This window comes from Mizuhopecten yessoensis, unplaced genomic scaffold, assembly GCF_002113885.1.
Source record: "Mizuhopecten yessoensis strain PY_sf001 unplaced genomic scaffold, ASM211388v2 scaffold9561, whole genome shotgun sequence".
Classification (NCBI taxonomy): Eukaryota; Metazoa; Mollusca; class Bivalvia; order Pectinida; family Pectinidae; genus Mizuhopecten; species Mizuhopecten yessoensis.
This window is the reverse complement of record NW_018408109.1, coordinates 451,831-470,688: the sequence shown is the minus strand read 5'-3', so window position 1 is coordinate 470,688 and position 18,858 is coordinate 451,831. Positions and strand designations below refer to the sequence as shown.

The 18,858-nt window shown below is 37.3% G+C and overlaps 1 protein-coding gene across 1 annotated transcript in view; it reads left to right on the top strand.

Moving 5' to 3' along the window:
• The first annotated feature begins 2,221 nt into the window (after positions 1–2,221).
• LOC110458391 (putative uncharacterized oxidoreductase YDR541C) overlaps positions 2,222–18,858 on the top strand; it is a 58,915-nt gene continuing 42,278 nt past the window's right edge. The window contains exon 1 of the mRNA XM_021510067.1: positions 2,222–2,323. Coding sequence (XP_021365742.1) covers positions 2,290–2,323 — 34 coding nt within the window. The 5' untranslated portion in view covers positions 2,222–2,289. The remainder of the gene's footprint in view (positions 2,324–18,858) is intronic.

The window sequence follows — 18,858 nt, the reverse complement described above, 5'->3', positions numbered from 1 at the left end:
ATAACTATGCCCTCGTGTGTTTGTGACTCATTGGTGAAGGTTTCCGACTGTGTTTACCTTGTGTGTTTGTGACTCATTGGTGTGGGTTTCCAACTGTGTTTACCTTGTGTGTTTACACCATGCTTTAAACTTTTGTTTTTTTGTCTCATTTATTTCCGGTATTGTCGTATGGTAGTATCTTATACTTGTGTGATGAAACATCATCCACATTACAGCATAGATTACAGAGTGTGTCCTTAATTAACATAGCAATACCTAATTCGTGTCATGCTGTCCACATTTGATGATACACATAAGATTTCTTGTACTGCGTTCAGCCACATGCACTTTGTACTGCATTCAGCCACGAAACTTTGTACGGCATTCAGCCACGAAACTTTGGACGGCATTCAGCCACGAAACTTTGTACGGCATTCTGTCACGAAACTTTGTACGGCATTCAGCCACGAAACTTTGTACTGCATTCAGCCACGAAACTTTGTACGACATTCAAGCTACGAAACTTTGTACGGCATTCAGCTACGAAACTTTGTACGGCATTCAGCTACGAAACTTTGTTCGACATTCAGCTACGAAACTTTGTAAGGCATTCAGCCACGAAACTTTGTACGGCATTCAGTACACTGCACTCTCTCACACAAACAATTATAACTACTCATGTTTCAGCAAAACGCTCATCATCCTCACCATTGTCAACATCCTCATTATCATCATCAAAACAGCATATAGAAATGTTATCATCATCATATCATCCATCCGTCCCTCCATCGTCATTGTCATCGTCATCAACACCACAAAATAATGATAACATCATCATTATCATCATATCATGAGAATGACATCATCATTATCACCAAATAACATGAGAATGACATCATCATTATCATCATCATAACCACAATAGAATGACCTCACAGTCATCATCCTCATCATAGAATGTGTCATAATAGCAAATTAATCATCATCACTTAAAACTCAGTCACCATACTCATGTTATAATGTTAATCATTATTATTATCATCATCATCATCATTGCCATCTTCATTATCATATTTACACACATGTTCTTTATATATGTTCAGTAAAATGTAAAAATAAAAAAACGAAATTGATCTCCAAGTGACAGGACAATATATATATGAAAATTGGAAACTTACCAGAATAAACCAAGGCAATCGCTCTTCTTGTTATTTTTTAATTTTCACATATATATTAATAATTGTTCAAACATTATGGAAATTCTGATGATCATTTGGTTATTACATAAATGCTTATTCAAATGATCTCATAACACATTATTGTTATATATGTAACCCTGATATATTTGTTCAAATCACAGTGGTTCTTAATACACACACATGCTGTATAAGTCAGTAGTAACATTAGTATTCAAATGATCTTTCTTGTTGTAATTTCATGTAAATACATCTATATATTAGTAATTTTACAACTATAATTGATATGTTATTTGTAGATATGTATATTGTTTTTATTTCTGATGAAAACAATCTTACTACACTACTTAAACCTTTTTTTGTTTTCTTAATAACGTTACTTTGCAATGCACTTATATACTAGTGTGAGGAATCTGACTATAATCTGGTTTTTGATTGACTGGTTCATCTAAAGAGAGTCTAAGGCTGTTGTATGTTGTTTACAGGTCTAATTTATTTTTATTTTTATATCTGACTGGTTTAAATATGCCAGGTTCAAGATGAAACGTTTTTGTTTTTCCAATAAACTCACTGATCATGTTTTACATACTTAACAACACAGTTAACGATTTGGTATGCTACCAATCAAGGTAATTTGCTATGGGTCACAAAAGACATTTGATTTTCCATAGTGATGCATTTGTTCTAAAATCCACTCAACTGCATTGTAATAATAACGATAAACAACAAACAATGAAAGTGTTTACCTATTGCATTGTGTGGCCTCAGAGCTTAAGTGCAGTGTATACAAAATATTATACATAATGTGGCATTCCGCCAGCTAAAAATAAAAACCTAGTTCTTCACTTATATTTTGTTTATGCAACAATTTCTCGTGTATTGCACATAAATGCGTCGTATTTTCTTCTCGATTAGCTTGTCTTGTCAAACAGGTGCAACAGAAAAAATACATTTGAATATTTTATCCACATCCCAGACGAACAGTCAGAGTTACTTCCCTTCATCTCCGCCAAAACGTATGTCAATTTATCCAGGGTGTGACTCAGCTGGTCTGGCCTCGCTTTCGATTCTCAGCAGAAGCAGACGCCGGCTTTTCTCATTCGAATGATCTCTTATGTCAACTATGGCTGCTGTATCAGAAACGACCCGTAAGTACGAATATCAAATTTACTTTTCTAGGCATTCTAAGCGGTGGAAAATTATGGAATTTGAACAAAATATTCTGTGAATGTTGTTTTATAAATATGACAGAAGACAGACAGTCTACGGATAAAGGTAAGTGGGATTTTTGTCGTTTGATTTTAACCGGCTGTTAGACGAGATTGGATACTGAAAAGCTGCAGGGAATCCGCTGCTTATACTGTTATACGCGGCGGCCGCCGGTACTCGTTTCAATTTTTTTGGTCGGAAATTAAAAAATGTAGAAAATGTAGAGATATATTGAAGAATTTCAGAAAAATGAAAAAGCATAATATATTCTAACATGTGTAATCTCATTTACATATTAAAGAGGACATAATTTTTGATATCATTTAAAATTAATGACACTCCCAATTTTGTTGTAAAATTTATTTTAAAAATAACTTTATTATATATAATCTTTGATAATTACACGGAAGCGACCGTCTTGAATGGAATTAGACGTATTTAGCATGTATTATTGACTGCCATTGTGACGGAGTAAATGAGGTTTTGCAGTACGTATGATTCAATGGGAGCGATGAAGTCACCGCAGCCGACCGGCTCATGCGCCGGCTAAGTCTTGGATTTTCTGACTCAGGCGCCGTACCACAATATGCATGTCATCTGCATTATAATCTGGGGCACCGAAGGGGGATTTAGATTTGATACCATATAGGATCTTTTCTGTTACATGCCTGGGTAAATATTTTTCTAATTTACACACATCGCGATGTTTATGTGACTCGTCTGACTGACATATTCATGTCAATGCTATTTGGACCCTGCAGCGAAATGCACGTTGCTTTTTGCCCCCGCCAGCTGGGAGGCACGTTTGGGAGATTTCGCGTTTGGTATTAAATAACTAAAATATGTTTTTCTTTAGACAACTTAGCGACATAATTTATCAGCATTCACACAAAGAAAAATCAATTCGTATTATTGTTTCATTGTGCCTGCATTGAAATTAACAATTACACAATAATGAATGCTCATAATTTAGCCGGAGAAGTTTGCAACTTAACCGAACATACAATTAGTGATTTATTGGCGAAAAAACAGTATATCGTGGAAACGATTTCCGTTTAAATCTGTTTATCTCCCAACAACCCCATATCTGCGATCAGATCGATGGAGAGCGGTGTTACTGTGTTTAAGGATGGCCCGGGGGTAGACGATGCGTGGTTTCGGTTGAGTGGTGTTATTTTCCTTGTCAGATAGCCATTGATATCAATTACCCGCGGAGTGACATGGCTGCAGGCATGTTAGTGTACATAACACACACATACACAGACACACGCGTGGTAGCTACTCAGCCGTTAAGGACACACACAAGTCGGTCAAAAGACATTATGTAGCCGGTAATTACCGCATGTATAAGAGATGATGAGATATTTGGAAAACGGGGCGAGGGATAGGCGTTAGTCGGGGAAATCGGCCTAAGGTTTCGGAGGAGGGGGTCAATAAAACCGCAGTTTATTTCCTTACATACAGAGTATATATAATATATACCGCTCTTCATTCCGACAGTTCACGGTATATCCTGTCAGAACGTGGTTCCTTACACTTATATCACCGACATATTGACGGCGCCTGGAACTTTGTTTTAGTCTGTTGTAACGTGATAAGTCATTGGGAATTGTTTGAGCTACTGATACGACAGACGAAATAACGCTTGGCGCAGATGAGAGTGTAAATTGGCGGCCACGTGTACATGAACCAAGACATGTCATTCTCATATAGTACCCATAGTGACACATACAAATCTGTCATAATGTTCATAGCAACACAAGCTTCTTCCCCATAGTATATTATGCGTAAAATTGCTGTCACGTACGCGCTCATGCCTCTCTCATATTTCCCATAGTGATATAGACCCTGTCTTCCACAGTAACCATAGTAACACAAACCCCTCTCCAATAGTACCCATCGACTCACAGGCCCCTCTTCCATCGTATCCATAGTAACGCAAGTGCCTTTCCCATAGTATCCATAGGTCCTCTCCCATAGTACCAACACTAACAGGGGCCCCTCTCCCATAGTACCAACACTAACAGGGGCTCTCTCCCATAGTACCAACACTAACAGGGGCCCCTCTCCCATAGTACCAACACTAACAGGGGCCCCTCTCCCTAAGTGATGGTCTATTGTATTAGAGTGTAATGTGAAAATGTATTCACACCCGACACAGAGCCTACCCAGGCCACCTATGGGTTTCTATCGGGCTAGTGTGAAATTATTTTGTCTAGGGTTGATATTAAATCATAAAGCGTTTATTAAAAATCTCTACACAACAGGAAACGTTTGTAAAACATAACGTTTTATGTGTTTGAGACACATGATAACGTGTCTAAATTCGCAGGTCCCTGTTTAGGGGAAATGTAGTGTGTGATGTGCACCGCTTCAGCAGTGTTGTTAACAGAAGTATAATGTTGTGTAGTTAAATGCATGGGAGTAAAGTACAACATGTTTTTTTTTATTGAACATCACATGATGGCTGAATCTGAGAACACATGACCGCGCAGTGGGTCATATCAACGTCATTGTCACATGTTGATTACTATCTCCAGTTAAGTCGTATATTTATAGAAAATATACTTTATACAAACAATAATGCAAGGCAGACACTTCAGTTTTCATTTTTGTATACATTTACATATTTTACGCGTAAAAATTCCAGTGACATGTACGAATGTAGGTGTTATCGATGGAGGTTTGTAGCTTTTCAATTCTACAAAATACGCACCGAATCAAGGGGGTTGACGCCCAGTCGGAACAGAAATTCAAATTATACTTTTGCCATGTTTCCTTTCAATATCTGTTTGTTTTATGTACAAAAAACAATTGTCTACGATTCAAGGTCATTCATAGCCCTCCATAAAAATGATGTTTTCCCCGCGACTAAACTAAAGTTGATACCGTGGTTAACATTTGACAAAAACCTTCTAATGACCGTCAGCGTCGAACCCTTTGACCAAATACACAGAGAGCCCATAAACAGTCTTACAGAAGAAGCTGTATACGCGTTGTTTATCACATCGCTGCAACACGATTAATAAAAACCCATTTGGAGCCTCGCGTCGCCATAAAACGAAAAGGCCAAAAACTCTGTCATGTGTTTTGATGATTTTGTTAGCGATCCACACAGCGTCTCATACTGTCACCATGGAGACCAAATATATAAACACTTTTTTTTACCTAAACTTAGTTATGCAATGAAAGGGAAAATGTGGTTAAAGGTTCACAGATGGTAGAGCGTTTGTTTGTCCATAACACATAACCCTCTCCCTTTCACTCCCCTCCCCCTACGTTACCCCCTCCCCGATTGTGCCTTCCCCCCTCCCCAGTCTTATCACTCCTATCCCTCCCCAACACCCTTCCTCGCGTAAACGCTAAAATGTTCCCATTCGCATTTCAACATGCCAAGCAAATGACGTTATACAATTTGTTCACTATTTGTGAAATAGGTTAATTAATTCAAAACATGTCTGCCACTTGAATGTATGTTTGTGATAAATACAAAAAGCAATGGTTGAGTAGAGAAAGTGTAAATTTTACGTACTGAACTAGAAACATCTGTTTATAGATGGGCTCGGCCAAGGGGTCTAGTTTGACTGAAACTTGATACCATCCCAGATATCAGTATTCGGAGTCTCTTGGGAAATATGACATGAAAAAATGTGTCCTTGTAAAATCTCGCTTACTCTAAGTCACATATATAAACTTTACTTCGCAATAGAGTTACTCATGATAGTGTGTTTCTACATGTAATCTATACTAGTAGTGCCAAAGAGCGTACGGTAGTATAGATCAATACTGGAATTAGTCACACTTGTATCTACGAGTTGTTAGTCAGATATATCTGAACGATTACTCACCTTGGATGACCAGTACATACTGGATGACCATAGCTGATGGACCATATATCCTTATAAGGCAATTTTGGCCACTGTGCAAGCCTGACTGTTTAAATACAGTGTATATGTATGTAACATAGCATACTTACTAATCATCGCTGTCAAAATTTTAAGTGTGTGTATGTGTCTGTTTTTTTTTATGAAATATGTTCCTGGTACTGATCTACCTTTACATAAAAATATAGTATAACGAGACTCGGAATAAAAGTATGCTTATTACAAAGTAGTATGCCTCGAAGTCGAATCATTCTATTATGTAAGTTAAGCCTATAGTATGATGTCTGCTATTGGAATGCACGTGTGGTATGATTAGGATCGTTATTTGTCCATTATCACGCTAAAGGATACTTTTGGGACGGCATAAAACTAATTAATATATTTTGTTATCTACATTAGTTGCATTTCCGCTTGGATTATCTCGGAATACGGCGGAATGAGGAGAATGAGATAATCTTGTGGTATGCTATACCAATCAGGGTACCTCGTAAAAAGATAAAAACACCTGATGCTTTATGGGCTGAGTGGTTCTGAAATATTTATTTGTGAACATGAGGCAGGATTAAGACCAGACTTCTATCTAGTAAAGCACTATCGCCGATAATGGGAAGTTTATGTTCCATGCAGACATAAAATTTGGCACAGAAACAAATGTACCGCAACACGCTAGTATTCCGTAATTTCAACCAGAGAACTATGAATATGTGATCAGTTATTTATCGATCCGACCCACAGGGACTGAAGAATTGAGACACTGTTTGTGTTCGAGACATTTTCTGTGTGGAGGGCGTATTGCTTAACGCTTTAGAAGTTGAGATGAACGCGGAAAATATCGCCAAACATAAAGTGTCTTATACGCTGTGCAAGTAGGGTCGAAGATCAGTTTCGTTCCTGTAGGGTGAGGATGTTAGTGGAATTGTGGTAGAGGTAAAGTTGGGGATGAGGAGGCTTGGCAACTCCGTGTGTTCTCCTTGTACATAGATATATAAAATTAGTCACAATAGCATTGCGTATTGGATGAATTAGAATTATCGCTTTAAACAAATAATTTTCAATGATAACATATTGATTTTCTTAGTCGGACAGCTTTTCTGGGAAGAGAAAATCGATATTTTGAAGTTTTATCACGTTACAATTGATCACGTGATCAAAGTCGGTTAACTAAGTCATAGGTCACGTGGTCTCTGACTATGATGATTATCGTGAACTAGTGGAAATCCCCAATTACATAAAAACGGCCATATTGTTTTTGCAATCGAAACCAATGCCTTTTCCCGAAAGAAGATGCAATGCCGAACCCCTTAATTAGTACTCCTTAACGCAGACAACGGTCCCAGAAACCCGTCCAATTTGCATGTTTTCTCAATTTGTGAATGTATCGTAAGATACGGTACCACTGCAGCACAAGGAAAAGATGAATGACGAGAATTATTTAGCACACGACTTGCAAACGGACTAGTTGGCATACATTTGGAATTGGTAATTAGCTAGGAACGCCAATCGTGTATGCGTGAGAAAGAATGACATACGTATAATACACGTTCATTCACATCGCCTTACTCGCACCATCAGTATATAGTTGGGTTTGTGTACCTATTCTTTAGAACCTCGACAAGTCGGAATTCGAAGAAGGGACAGATTTAATGCTTCAATAATGCAGACGTGCTCCCAGAAATCAAAATACCCTGCTTTGACTAGAGAATACACAACCAGAAATTACAAAACGTGAGAATTCACGCGCAACTTATTTCACATGTCAGGCGTCACATTTCACTTACATCTGTGTCAGAAATTCAGTTGACATGAAATTAACAATGCTCAAGTTCTTTTTCCACATTTCACACCAATCTATAGTCCTATTTAATATCTACATATTTTTTTACAACATGGAGTTTTCATTGGAACCCGACTTGTTCACGATATCGAACACAGATTAGAAATAGGCTAGTCTGGTTAGGAGTTTTATCCGACATGTATATATATCCCTACTAATTTACCATGGTATATCAGGGGGTTCTATCACAGTAAACCCGACATAACCTGGCGGCAACTATCCATGGAATGCAGTTATTTCGATTGAAGTTTAAATGGCGGAATGCAGACTCATCAGCAGTTTGTGTTACGAAATCAGTGATATCCCTGTAAAAAGTTATGGAATTTACGCAAAAACATGTCCACAAATATTTGCTGCAAGCATTGCTTCGTGCATGCCAATACTTACTACATGTATCTGACATAATTGTCATCACGTTATCCCCCAAAAATATTATTTCAATATATGCAGCTATTATGGGGCGTTTTACCAGATAACCACCCCTTCCTTACAGACGATACCACTCTATCGCGTCACCGAGTCACGTTAAAGTTTGGGTGACACTGTAAGGTTTTGAAGTGAACGCAAACTCTGGACATTGGCCTGTCAATCATTGTTTTAAATTCGTATAAAATATGCAGGATCAAAAAACAAAAGTGATATGATTAGGGAAACAGCGACTTCAAAACTAAATTTAAACGTCCTCATCCCTGGTTGAAATTCTCTTACCGCAGTACTATCCTATTAAATTGTGATATGCAGTCGCTAAATGAAAACGCTGTATGGTATTACATGAATATTTTAAAACTCGGTCAATCACTTCTTCAAGACAGTGCTCATACATTGCGTAACCGTGTACCCACTTGTAATTAGGTCCTTATGTGCTTGAATCATGATGAGGTACTTACTGTAACAGATTCGAGAGAGAGCCAAGTAAGTTGTCAGAGCTTATGTCCAATCCCTTTAACAGTATTTTCTTGTCAATAAATTATGTTCGAACGAATCATGGTTATATGGGTGATAACACACAAAATATATACTGCATGTAATTCATGTGATATGCTATTAGTGCACTAGTATTACATACAAGTATATGGTATACTGTTAGTACACTAGTATTACATACAAGTATATGGTATACTGTTAGTGCACTAGTATTACATACAAGTATATGGTATACTGTTAGTGCACTAGTATTACATACAAGTATATGGTATACTGTTAGTGCACTAGTATTACATACAAGTATATGGTATACTGTTAGTGCACTAGTATTACATACAAGTATATGGTATACTGTTAGTGCACTAGTATTACATACAAGTATATGGGATACTGTTAGTACACTAGTATTACATACAAGTATATGGGATACTGTTAGTGCACTAGTATTACATACAAGTATATGGTATACTGTTAGTGCACTAGTATTACATACAAGTATATGGTATACTGTTAGTGCACTAGTATTACATACAAGTATATGGGATACTGTTAGTACACTAGTATTACATACAAGTATATGGGATACTGTTAGTGCACTACTATTACATACAAGTATATGGTATACTGTTAGTGACTAGTATTACATACAAGTATATGGTATATTGTTAGTACACTAGTATTACAAACAAGTATATGGTATACTGTTAGTACACTAGTATTACATACAAGTATATGGTAAACTGTTAGTGCACTAATATTACATACAAGTATATGGTATACTGTTAATGCACTAGTATTACATACAAGTATATGGGATACTGTTAGTGACTAGTATTACATACAAGTATATGGTATATTGTTAGTACACTAGTATTACAAACAAGTATATGGTATACTGTTAGTACACTAGTATGACATACAAGTATATGGGATACTGTTAGTGCACTACTATTACATACAAGTATATGGTATACTGTTAGTGCACTAGTATTACATACAAGTGTATGGGATACTGTTAGTGCGCTAGTATTACATACAAGTGTATTGGATACTGTTAGTGCACTAGTATTACATACAAGTATATGGGATACTGTTAGTACACTAGTATTACATACAAGAATATGGGATACTGTTAGTACACTAGTATTACATACAAGTATTTGGGATACTGTTAGTATACCAGTATTACATACAAGTATATGGGATACTGTTAGTGACTAGTATTACATACAAGTATATGGTATACTGATAGTGACTAGTATTACATACGAGTATATGGTATACTGTTAGTGCACTAGTATTACATACAAGTATATGGGATACTGATATAGTGCACTAACAGTATACCATATACTTGTTTGTAATACTAGTGTACTAACAGTATCCCATATTATTGTATGTAATACTAGTGTACTAACAGTATGCCATATACTTGTATGTAATGCTAGTGCACTAACAGTATACCTTATACTTGTATGTAATACTGGTATACTAACAGTATCCTAAATACTTGTATGTAATACTAGCCACTAACAGTATACTATATACTTGTATGTAATACTAGTATATGGTATCCTGTTAGTGACTAGTATTACATACAAGTATATGGGATACTGATATAGTATACTAGTATTACATACAAGTATATGGGATACTGTTAGTACACTAGTATTACATACAAGTATATGGTATACTGTTAGTGACTAGTATTACATACAAGTATTTGGGATACTGTTAGTATACTAGTATTACACAGAAGTATATGGGATACTGTTAGTGCACTAATATTACATACAAGTATATGATATACTGTTAGTGCACTTGTATTACATACAAGTATATGGGATACTGTTAGTGCACTAGTATTACATACAAGTATATGGGATACTGTTAGTGACTAGTATTACATACAAGTATATGGTATCCTGTTAGTGCACTAGTATTACATACAAGTATATGAGATACTGTTGGTACACTAGTATTACATACAAGTATATGGGATACTGTTAGTGCACTTTTATTACATACAAGTACTTGACAAGTTGTTATTGACATTGGCAATCACATGTTTGGCTATTCCGTAGATTATGTGTTAAACTTACATTTTAAAGACTTAATTCATATAGTTTGATATTGGACGCAGTATGTAGGATAGGATGTGACCGTTTGTATGTATGTCGAACCTATCTAACTATTATTCTCCCTATGTGTGGGACAAACTTGTGTGTTTATCACAAGGACACATCATGCTGTTGCTTTGTAACAGTTTATGTCGGTGTTGCGGTTAGACAAGGCGACGTTCTCAGTGAACCTCCTCCTACTGTAAGAATGTTTACGTATCCACGAGAGTTAGACAAATCGCCCTCCCCCGCCTCGTACTGTGCTAATGTGATTTATGCGACAGGGTCCGGTACATTTAAGTCCACAGCCTCTATCTGCACCTTGATCAGTGACGTCACTATTACACTTGTACATTTCTGCACTTAAATGGGAACGCCTGTTCATTACTGCGTACCACGTGCCGTAAACTAAATGTTCATTGTCTAATAAACTGCATTGGTTGGCACCGATATCGGTTTATTTTATATTTTAACTTTTGCTTAGATACGAAGACACAGACGCAGTATTTATTTACTTTTTCGATTACATTTGTGAATATATCTATTTACCGTAATTGCCAATATAAAGCAAATATTACATCTCTTTTTGATAGCGTTACCTTGCACGTAACTGCACGGAAGTCAATACTAACAGGTTGTCTTTTATATAAGTCGTTTTACATATGACTATAGCTTTCTCAAACCCCATTTTTTCTGGACATTGACATACGCAATAAATACGAGGGTTTCAATACCGGAAGTAGGTTTCTTGAGCAAGTGCCGGAGCACTTAGAACAATATTCCTCGTAGGAAGGGCGGAGGTAAAATACGAACCGAAAGTATTCCTATTGTTATCAGAATTATATAAGTGGATTTAGCTTGTGAGTACTAATGTTAGAGTCAAAATTATGGTTTTAATGATTCATAAGACTGATATACGATTGTTGTGTAGGAGGGTGTGTGGGCGTTGCAGTGTTTACGGCTGCGGACGTGTTACCAGTGTCATCGTACGTGACGAGGGTCCTGCCCGTCAAACGGTCATTGGTCAAGTGCTTTAGGGTCTGCGGTCAGTGCTGAATTATTAGAGACTAATTAAGACATGTATAGGTCAAGTTTCTTTGACAGGGTATGACACATATTCTCGTGTTTTACTTACATTCCACGGCATCACGTCTTACGGGGATTACAATTAATGTGAGGTTGTTATTTCCTCTAAACAAATTGTTGGTGCAAGTGGTCACGTGTCCGTTCAATGAGCGAGAGGTCGTTCCCCATTGTTGTAATACAGAAAACATGAAAACAGTTCGATATACATTAAGAAGGAGGCTGTTCTATATATAGTTTTAAGTCTTTCTCACTCGCGTTAATGTAAGTACAGATTGTATTTATGTATGGTTCTTCAGGGTATGGAAGTTAATTTGACACAACCAAACAAATATTGTCTCTGAAACTGGTTCTTCCTGGTTTTCCGACATAAAATCTAATGTACTAGTTGCTGTTGACTTGTAAACACGTGAAAGACAGTGACACCCCCCGTAATAGAAGGAAACATAACTGTTCTTAGTTGGTTTGGTTTAGTATTGTTTAACGTCCTATCAACAGCTATGGTACTATCAATGTACTAGCTGTAACATCCTCTGCATCTGCTGATATAAGATCTTAAACTACAGTATTTTGATAAAGTCAGCATTCCCAATGCAATACCCCGGTACGGAAAACCATATTGCCGTCCAGATTGGAAAGGCCACGCCCCTGTGAACTCCCACGTGCGCACGGGGTGTCAGTCGTAATGGACTGTTAACGACGTCGATGATAAGCGTAAGATTGAGATAAAGTGATCGCTACTTTATGCCCCACTTAGACATATAAACAATTATAACGAGAAGACCTCGTCTACAATTCATCCCCACCCCATCCTGCTCGTAGTAGTCGTGCATTTTATCTGCCTTACTTGATCATTAAACGGAAATTCCAAACGATGGAAAAAATTCTTTGATAAATGTTAAAAAATTAATTGCTAGTGCATTGAAATTGTGCATTACAAAAAAAATCAAGGTTACCAATACCCTCAAACAGAGTAGCTCGCGCTCCGAAAGATAACTACTCCTCCATTCCAGCCCATGGTATACACAACGATTATAGGATCTACGGTACCGCGACCATAAACAACGCCATGAATCATCCTCTGTCATGCTATCCACACTTTGTTCAGCTTGTTTAGTTCCTAATATTTTTTGTACGTTTCATTAGATCTGCCGTGTTGTGTAATGCCCCTCTCTGTCCCTTTAGATCTGGACCAGCAGGCTGATTCATGAGACATAACAAATGACAAATCGATTTACATGTCACCTCTTTGTTATAGCCTATCACTAGGGTACATGTTCCACGTGCTTGGGTGTATAATCAAGAACATCCACCCCTGAACACCAATAAGGATACACGTCCCGTGTGTTCGCTTGGCATCATTAAGGGCACACGTCCCGCAACTTCAGGCGAGCACCATCCATTTACAGTACATCATTAAGGGTAGACGTCAGTCGTGTTTATTTAGGATAGTCCATCCCTGAACGGGTGTGCCTGTACCATCCCCTCGTCGTCATTAAGTGTTTATGCTGTATCTGGACCATAGGAAAGTTTGGTTTTATTTTGTTTAGCGTCCTATTAACAGCTAAGGTCATTTAAGGACGTGCCATAGGTATAGAGGAAATCAAACAAACTATACAGTTACCATAATTAGTAACCTATAACATGCGGAATGATACAAGCTAAATAGGGAATATAATTGCGCAAATGTATGTCTTCAAATGTTGACAATATAATTTCGCTTTCACATATATCATTCTCGTCATATTAGCTTAAGGAAAATATAGCCGATAAGACCCGCGCGTGCATTCAACCGGATTACCAAGAGAGAATAATATAAGTTTAAAAACTGTTTTCATAACTGTTGTGAAATAAATAAAGTTCATATTAAAATATAAAGTCAATTAGAAACTCTCTTTCTAACTTATAACATAGTACATTACAAAGAAAATATTTTATCGACTACATGGAACTTTGTTTCAGAATGGAGGTTTTCCTATGTATAGACAAAAGATCATGTCAGGTTTAAAAAAAAGGCCTTTTCGGTCAATTTATACCCATTATTTGTGTCGATAAGATCAAAATGTGTGTTGAATATCTGTTAATTGTTTCCTCAAATATGAGGAAACAAAGAATACAATGAAGATTGATTTGTTTCTTGTTTCAGAAAATGAATGATGACAATACTCTAGGGAAGGATCAGACGTAAACTGACTATTTGTAGTCTAATTTATATATTTCGGAAAATACCTCACAACAATAAATGTTCTTATCATGTCAGCAAAGCCCCCATACATCTCAAACGTCCACGACATTCAGAGTTTCTTTGTCGTGTGCCCTTGTAAGGCCTGGCAATTTAGTGTCGGTCCTTTGTCCCTATGCTAGAGGTCTTTACCCGATCGATACATCATCTCGGGTCGACCCACCCGGTAACCGGCATCCATCTTTTGTTCGACGGACTTAAGTCACATGACTGATCGTAGGTCGTGCGAAGTTTTTCAGTTCGCCGTCTAAAACCGTCCCACTGTGGGCTAAGGTAGATTTTTCTGTTTTAACTGACAACTCTTGGTCGTAACTATGGTATGTACATTGAGCAATTTAGGTCATATTTTGATAATATTGTCCTAAACACAACAATGTACACGCTGTTGTGTTGACAGATCGCATGCAATGTTTAGAGCAACAAAGCAAATGATATTAAGCGTTTCCTTTCGGCTAAGTCATTGTCACAACAACTGCTATGTATTGGGGAGTCTGTGAGTCTGTGACAGGTTAAAAAACATTTACGAATTTTATGACAGTTTTGAAACATGTTTTTTTCATGTAAAAGTTTTTCTAATGAACTTACTATAAGAACAGTTGAAAGAAGAGTTGAACAAATTATCTAATTTCATAAACGATAAGTTGTGTCATCTGTGTGACCGACAATTATCGCGTTAACATCTAGAAAACGAACATTTTAACACTGGGATAGGTTTTATTTTGGTTCTAGTGTCGTTGCAATGTAAAGAGTTTTTATTGAATAAAAGTGTCAGTAGTCTAATAAACTGTTCTAGATACAACTTTGTGTTAAATCTCTACGTGATCAGTACCTAGCCCAATAGACCATACCACCGGTGTCAGTTTCCATAAAAACACAATCGAAGGTGTCGATTTCATCCTTATAGCAACAATCGGATCTAGTTCCGCTACGGCATACTATAAATACATAACCGCTCTTTTGCTCGGGGAAAGACATTTTTGACCCAGAATTTTAAGTAGGTCACAGTAACTCGATCTGACAGCCGACACCCGAGTGTCAGTTAAGCGTAAGGAACCTGACACGTGTAATCGAACTCTCGCGAGATAGGAACGTTTATATACTGTACACTGTGATGTCGCCCGAGGCCACCTGGCATTAAATTACATATTTATTTATACTACCGGAAACAAAATATCTTCCCGGTTACTTACAAGTTCTTACTTATTTTACAGTATGTCATTAAAACAAGCTTTCCCTCTCGTGAGATGTTTCACATTTTTGGTACAATCAAGTTTGCTCTTGATCTGTTTATGAAGATAGACTCTTGAGATAAAGTGGTTTACATACCTCGGGCTCGTATTAAATATACAATGGTCGAATTACATGTAACTAGGGCGAATGTCGTATAGGATATACAACTCGTCGGTACGAATTGTCATTGACTTTTTAAGCTTGACGAAACGAGCCTACAAGTTTTAAAATGAACTTGTTTAATAGTTTTAATATTATGTATGACCACGGTTTTCATCTTTGGACCGTCGTTTGTCTAATTGCGAATAAGCTTTATAATTATCAGCAATATTTCAACGATTTAGATATTTTCATCAACGTATCGTTAAGTTAATCAGGATTTCAAGAATGAGGCTCTCGAGTTGTATGTTAACCGCGTAAACAACTTCACGAGAAATGTTTACGCTGTAGAGCACCACTTGTGTCTAATTTGGCAGACTGTGGGAACAGTTTTCCGTGTAGAAACAGCTTAGGTATGAGGCCATGACAGCTAGTTTCAATATTTCCTGCAGAGATGCTTTCTTGGCAACTTCAAATGCAGAAGGCTCCCGAAATTATTTCCGTTATAAACTATTTTTCAAAATCCCAATTCACCACTGTTTCACAACCTTTGAGAACAGTGCAGAACTCTTCTTAAAGGAAGATACGGAAAATACTTGACCCAAGCGACATCTGGTGGCCGTTTGGCTTCTTCCATCATTCTTCATGTCTTACAGAAGCTAACACCTGGTTTGTTTTACGGTGTGTAGTTGTAACAGGAATTTTAACATCTGTTATCTGTGTATGCTGATCGTCAAGACAAGTTTTGATAACGCATATCTTTTGCATGAAATACCAGACTGGTACGCACTAAATCATGGACTGTATCATAGACGTCTATTGTTACAGCTAAAAGATGAAACGCAGCGCAATGACTGTTCGTAGATTTTGCCGAGTACAACATTGACTAAAGAGCCACTCTAAGTTGCCATTTCATTGAAATATCATGGACTGGAACACCTCGCCCCGATTTTAGTTCCTTCCATCGAAAACCGAATCGAACGAGGAGTTCCGAGTGACCCTTTAGGTTGTCATTCTCTCGATTGGTTGTATGTCATAAATAGGCAAAAAGTTGACGAGATGTGCTAAAAATATGATAATCCATCCAATCATTACTACTGTAATGTATGTAGTCCTAGTTCAAAGACAAGCAATATATTAAATCGAGATTTTATAATTGATAATAAAATTGAAAAGCTGATTTCAAAAAAAATAATAATAATAATCACTTTCAGAGCTGTGTAATCAGCGATAGCTAGTAAAAATCGTGATCTGTGACCGAAAAAAACCCTACTTAATGAATTTACACGTATGCCTATTTAAGATTGAAAGTAATGTAGAGCTCCCGAGTCCCTTAAAAAACGAAGTTATTTCAACACTTCGAAGCAGTAGACATTAAAAAAACCCACAGTTGTTGATTTGCGTGGTAACCGAGTGTAGAGATACATTTCTAGCCTCTCTGGAGATAAACTTGTATGTGTGTACGGCGAGGAATGTTATCGGGGGAGCGGCGAGATATTTTAATAGAAAATAAATTGTAAACAGATTGGATCATAATGATGTGGGGAGGTTAAATGGCAGGTTCTCGGCTGTGATAACGTTATAACGATAGGAGCCTGGGACTGCTACTGAAACGGAATTCTCTCTACCAGGGAACATATAAGGCCATTGACGATACTTGTTTGTTTTTGACGTTTCATTAATAACCTGTTTTACATTGTAATTATGAGTTTTAATTACTTTACATATTATTAATCCAGTTTAAAGCAAAACATGAGAAATGCCTTAATTCCGCTACATCTTCAATACAGCGGGGATAAAAACATTAAGTAACATAAGTAATGTACGCCGTTATCCATGGTTCAACGCAGTGGCGGGTCCAGAGACCTATCCGGGGGGTTTCCAAATTTCCTGGTGGGGGGGGTTTCATGTGGGGGAAAATTGAGGAAAATGGTGAAAATACATGATTTTTAAAGAAAATTATCAGGGTGGGGGGGTTTCCTGAAGCCCAAAAAACCCCTCTGGATCCGCCACTGCAACGTAAAGGAAAAACCTCTTTATTTTGCATTGCGTTCTATGGGTTTTTTTGTGCAGTGTAACATATTTCCAGAGTATGTTTTATGGATGTCATTACGGTCAGTAGGGACGAACAAGGAACATGACTAGTCTTTAAGATTACCAAAACATTCAGGACGGTCCAGCTCTAGTCGTATGTTTTTGCATTATTGGGCCATGGAGTCATGTGTTTATATGTTTTTCTGATTAGCCTTGACCATAACTGAACTGACCTCTCCCATAACTGACCACTCCTTCCATGGTCATAATAATGTGCTCAATGGACACATATATGTCATAGCGGACACAGGTCAACTCCTACACGCATTCTTTATAATTTTCCGAGACGATGTAAGCAAAACATGTTCAGAAAGTTTGATTTTTTTCCTCTTTCAATTCGGCGTTTTTTCTACTTGAGCTAGAGACGTATAATACATTATACGTCTCTGCTAGAGCTCAAATGTTTTTTTCTTTTATCGCCATTTAAAGAAAAAATCTTACAACAAAAAGGAGTTCTCAAATATGACATCAATGATAAACTAGAATCAAGTTGACCATACATTGGTTACCTGGGCCCCTAAGGGCTATATTGACACATGGTAATATCATAACGTCAAACTGGTCATCAGGTACGGTCGGGTTGGTTGTTTACATGTCACTGCCGTAATGGTGTTTTTCGAGGTGTGTAGAACGCTGGTGACAATGGTATTTTATACAGACAACTTGTATGTTGATGATAAATCACCAGTTCTAGCAACACAACTGTTGTACTTGTGTTGTACGTGTGTTGTACTTGTTTCGTACTTGTGTTGTACTTGTGTTGTACGTGTGTTGTACTTGTGATGTACGTGTGTTGTACTTGTTTCGTACTTGTGTTGTACTTGTGTTGTACGTGTGTTGTACTTGTGTTGTACGTGTGTTGTACTTGTGTTGTACGTGTGTTGTACTTGTGTTGTACTTGTGTTGTACGTGTGTTGTACTTGTGTTGTACGTGTGTTGTACGTGTGTTGTACTTGTGTTGTAC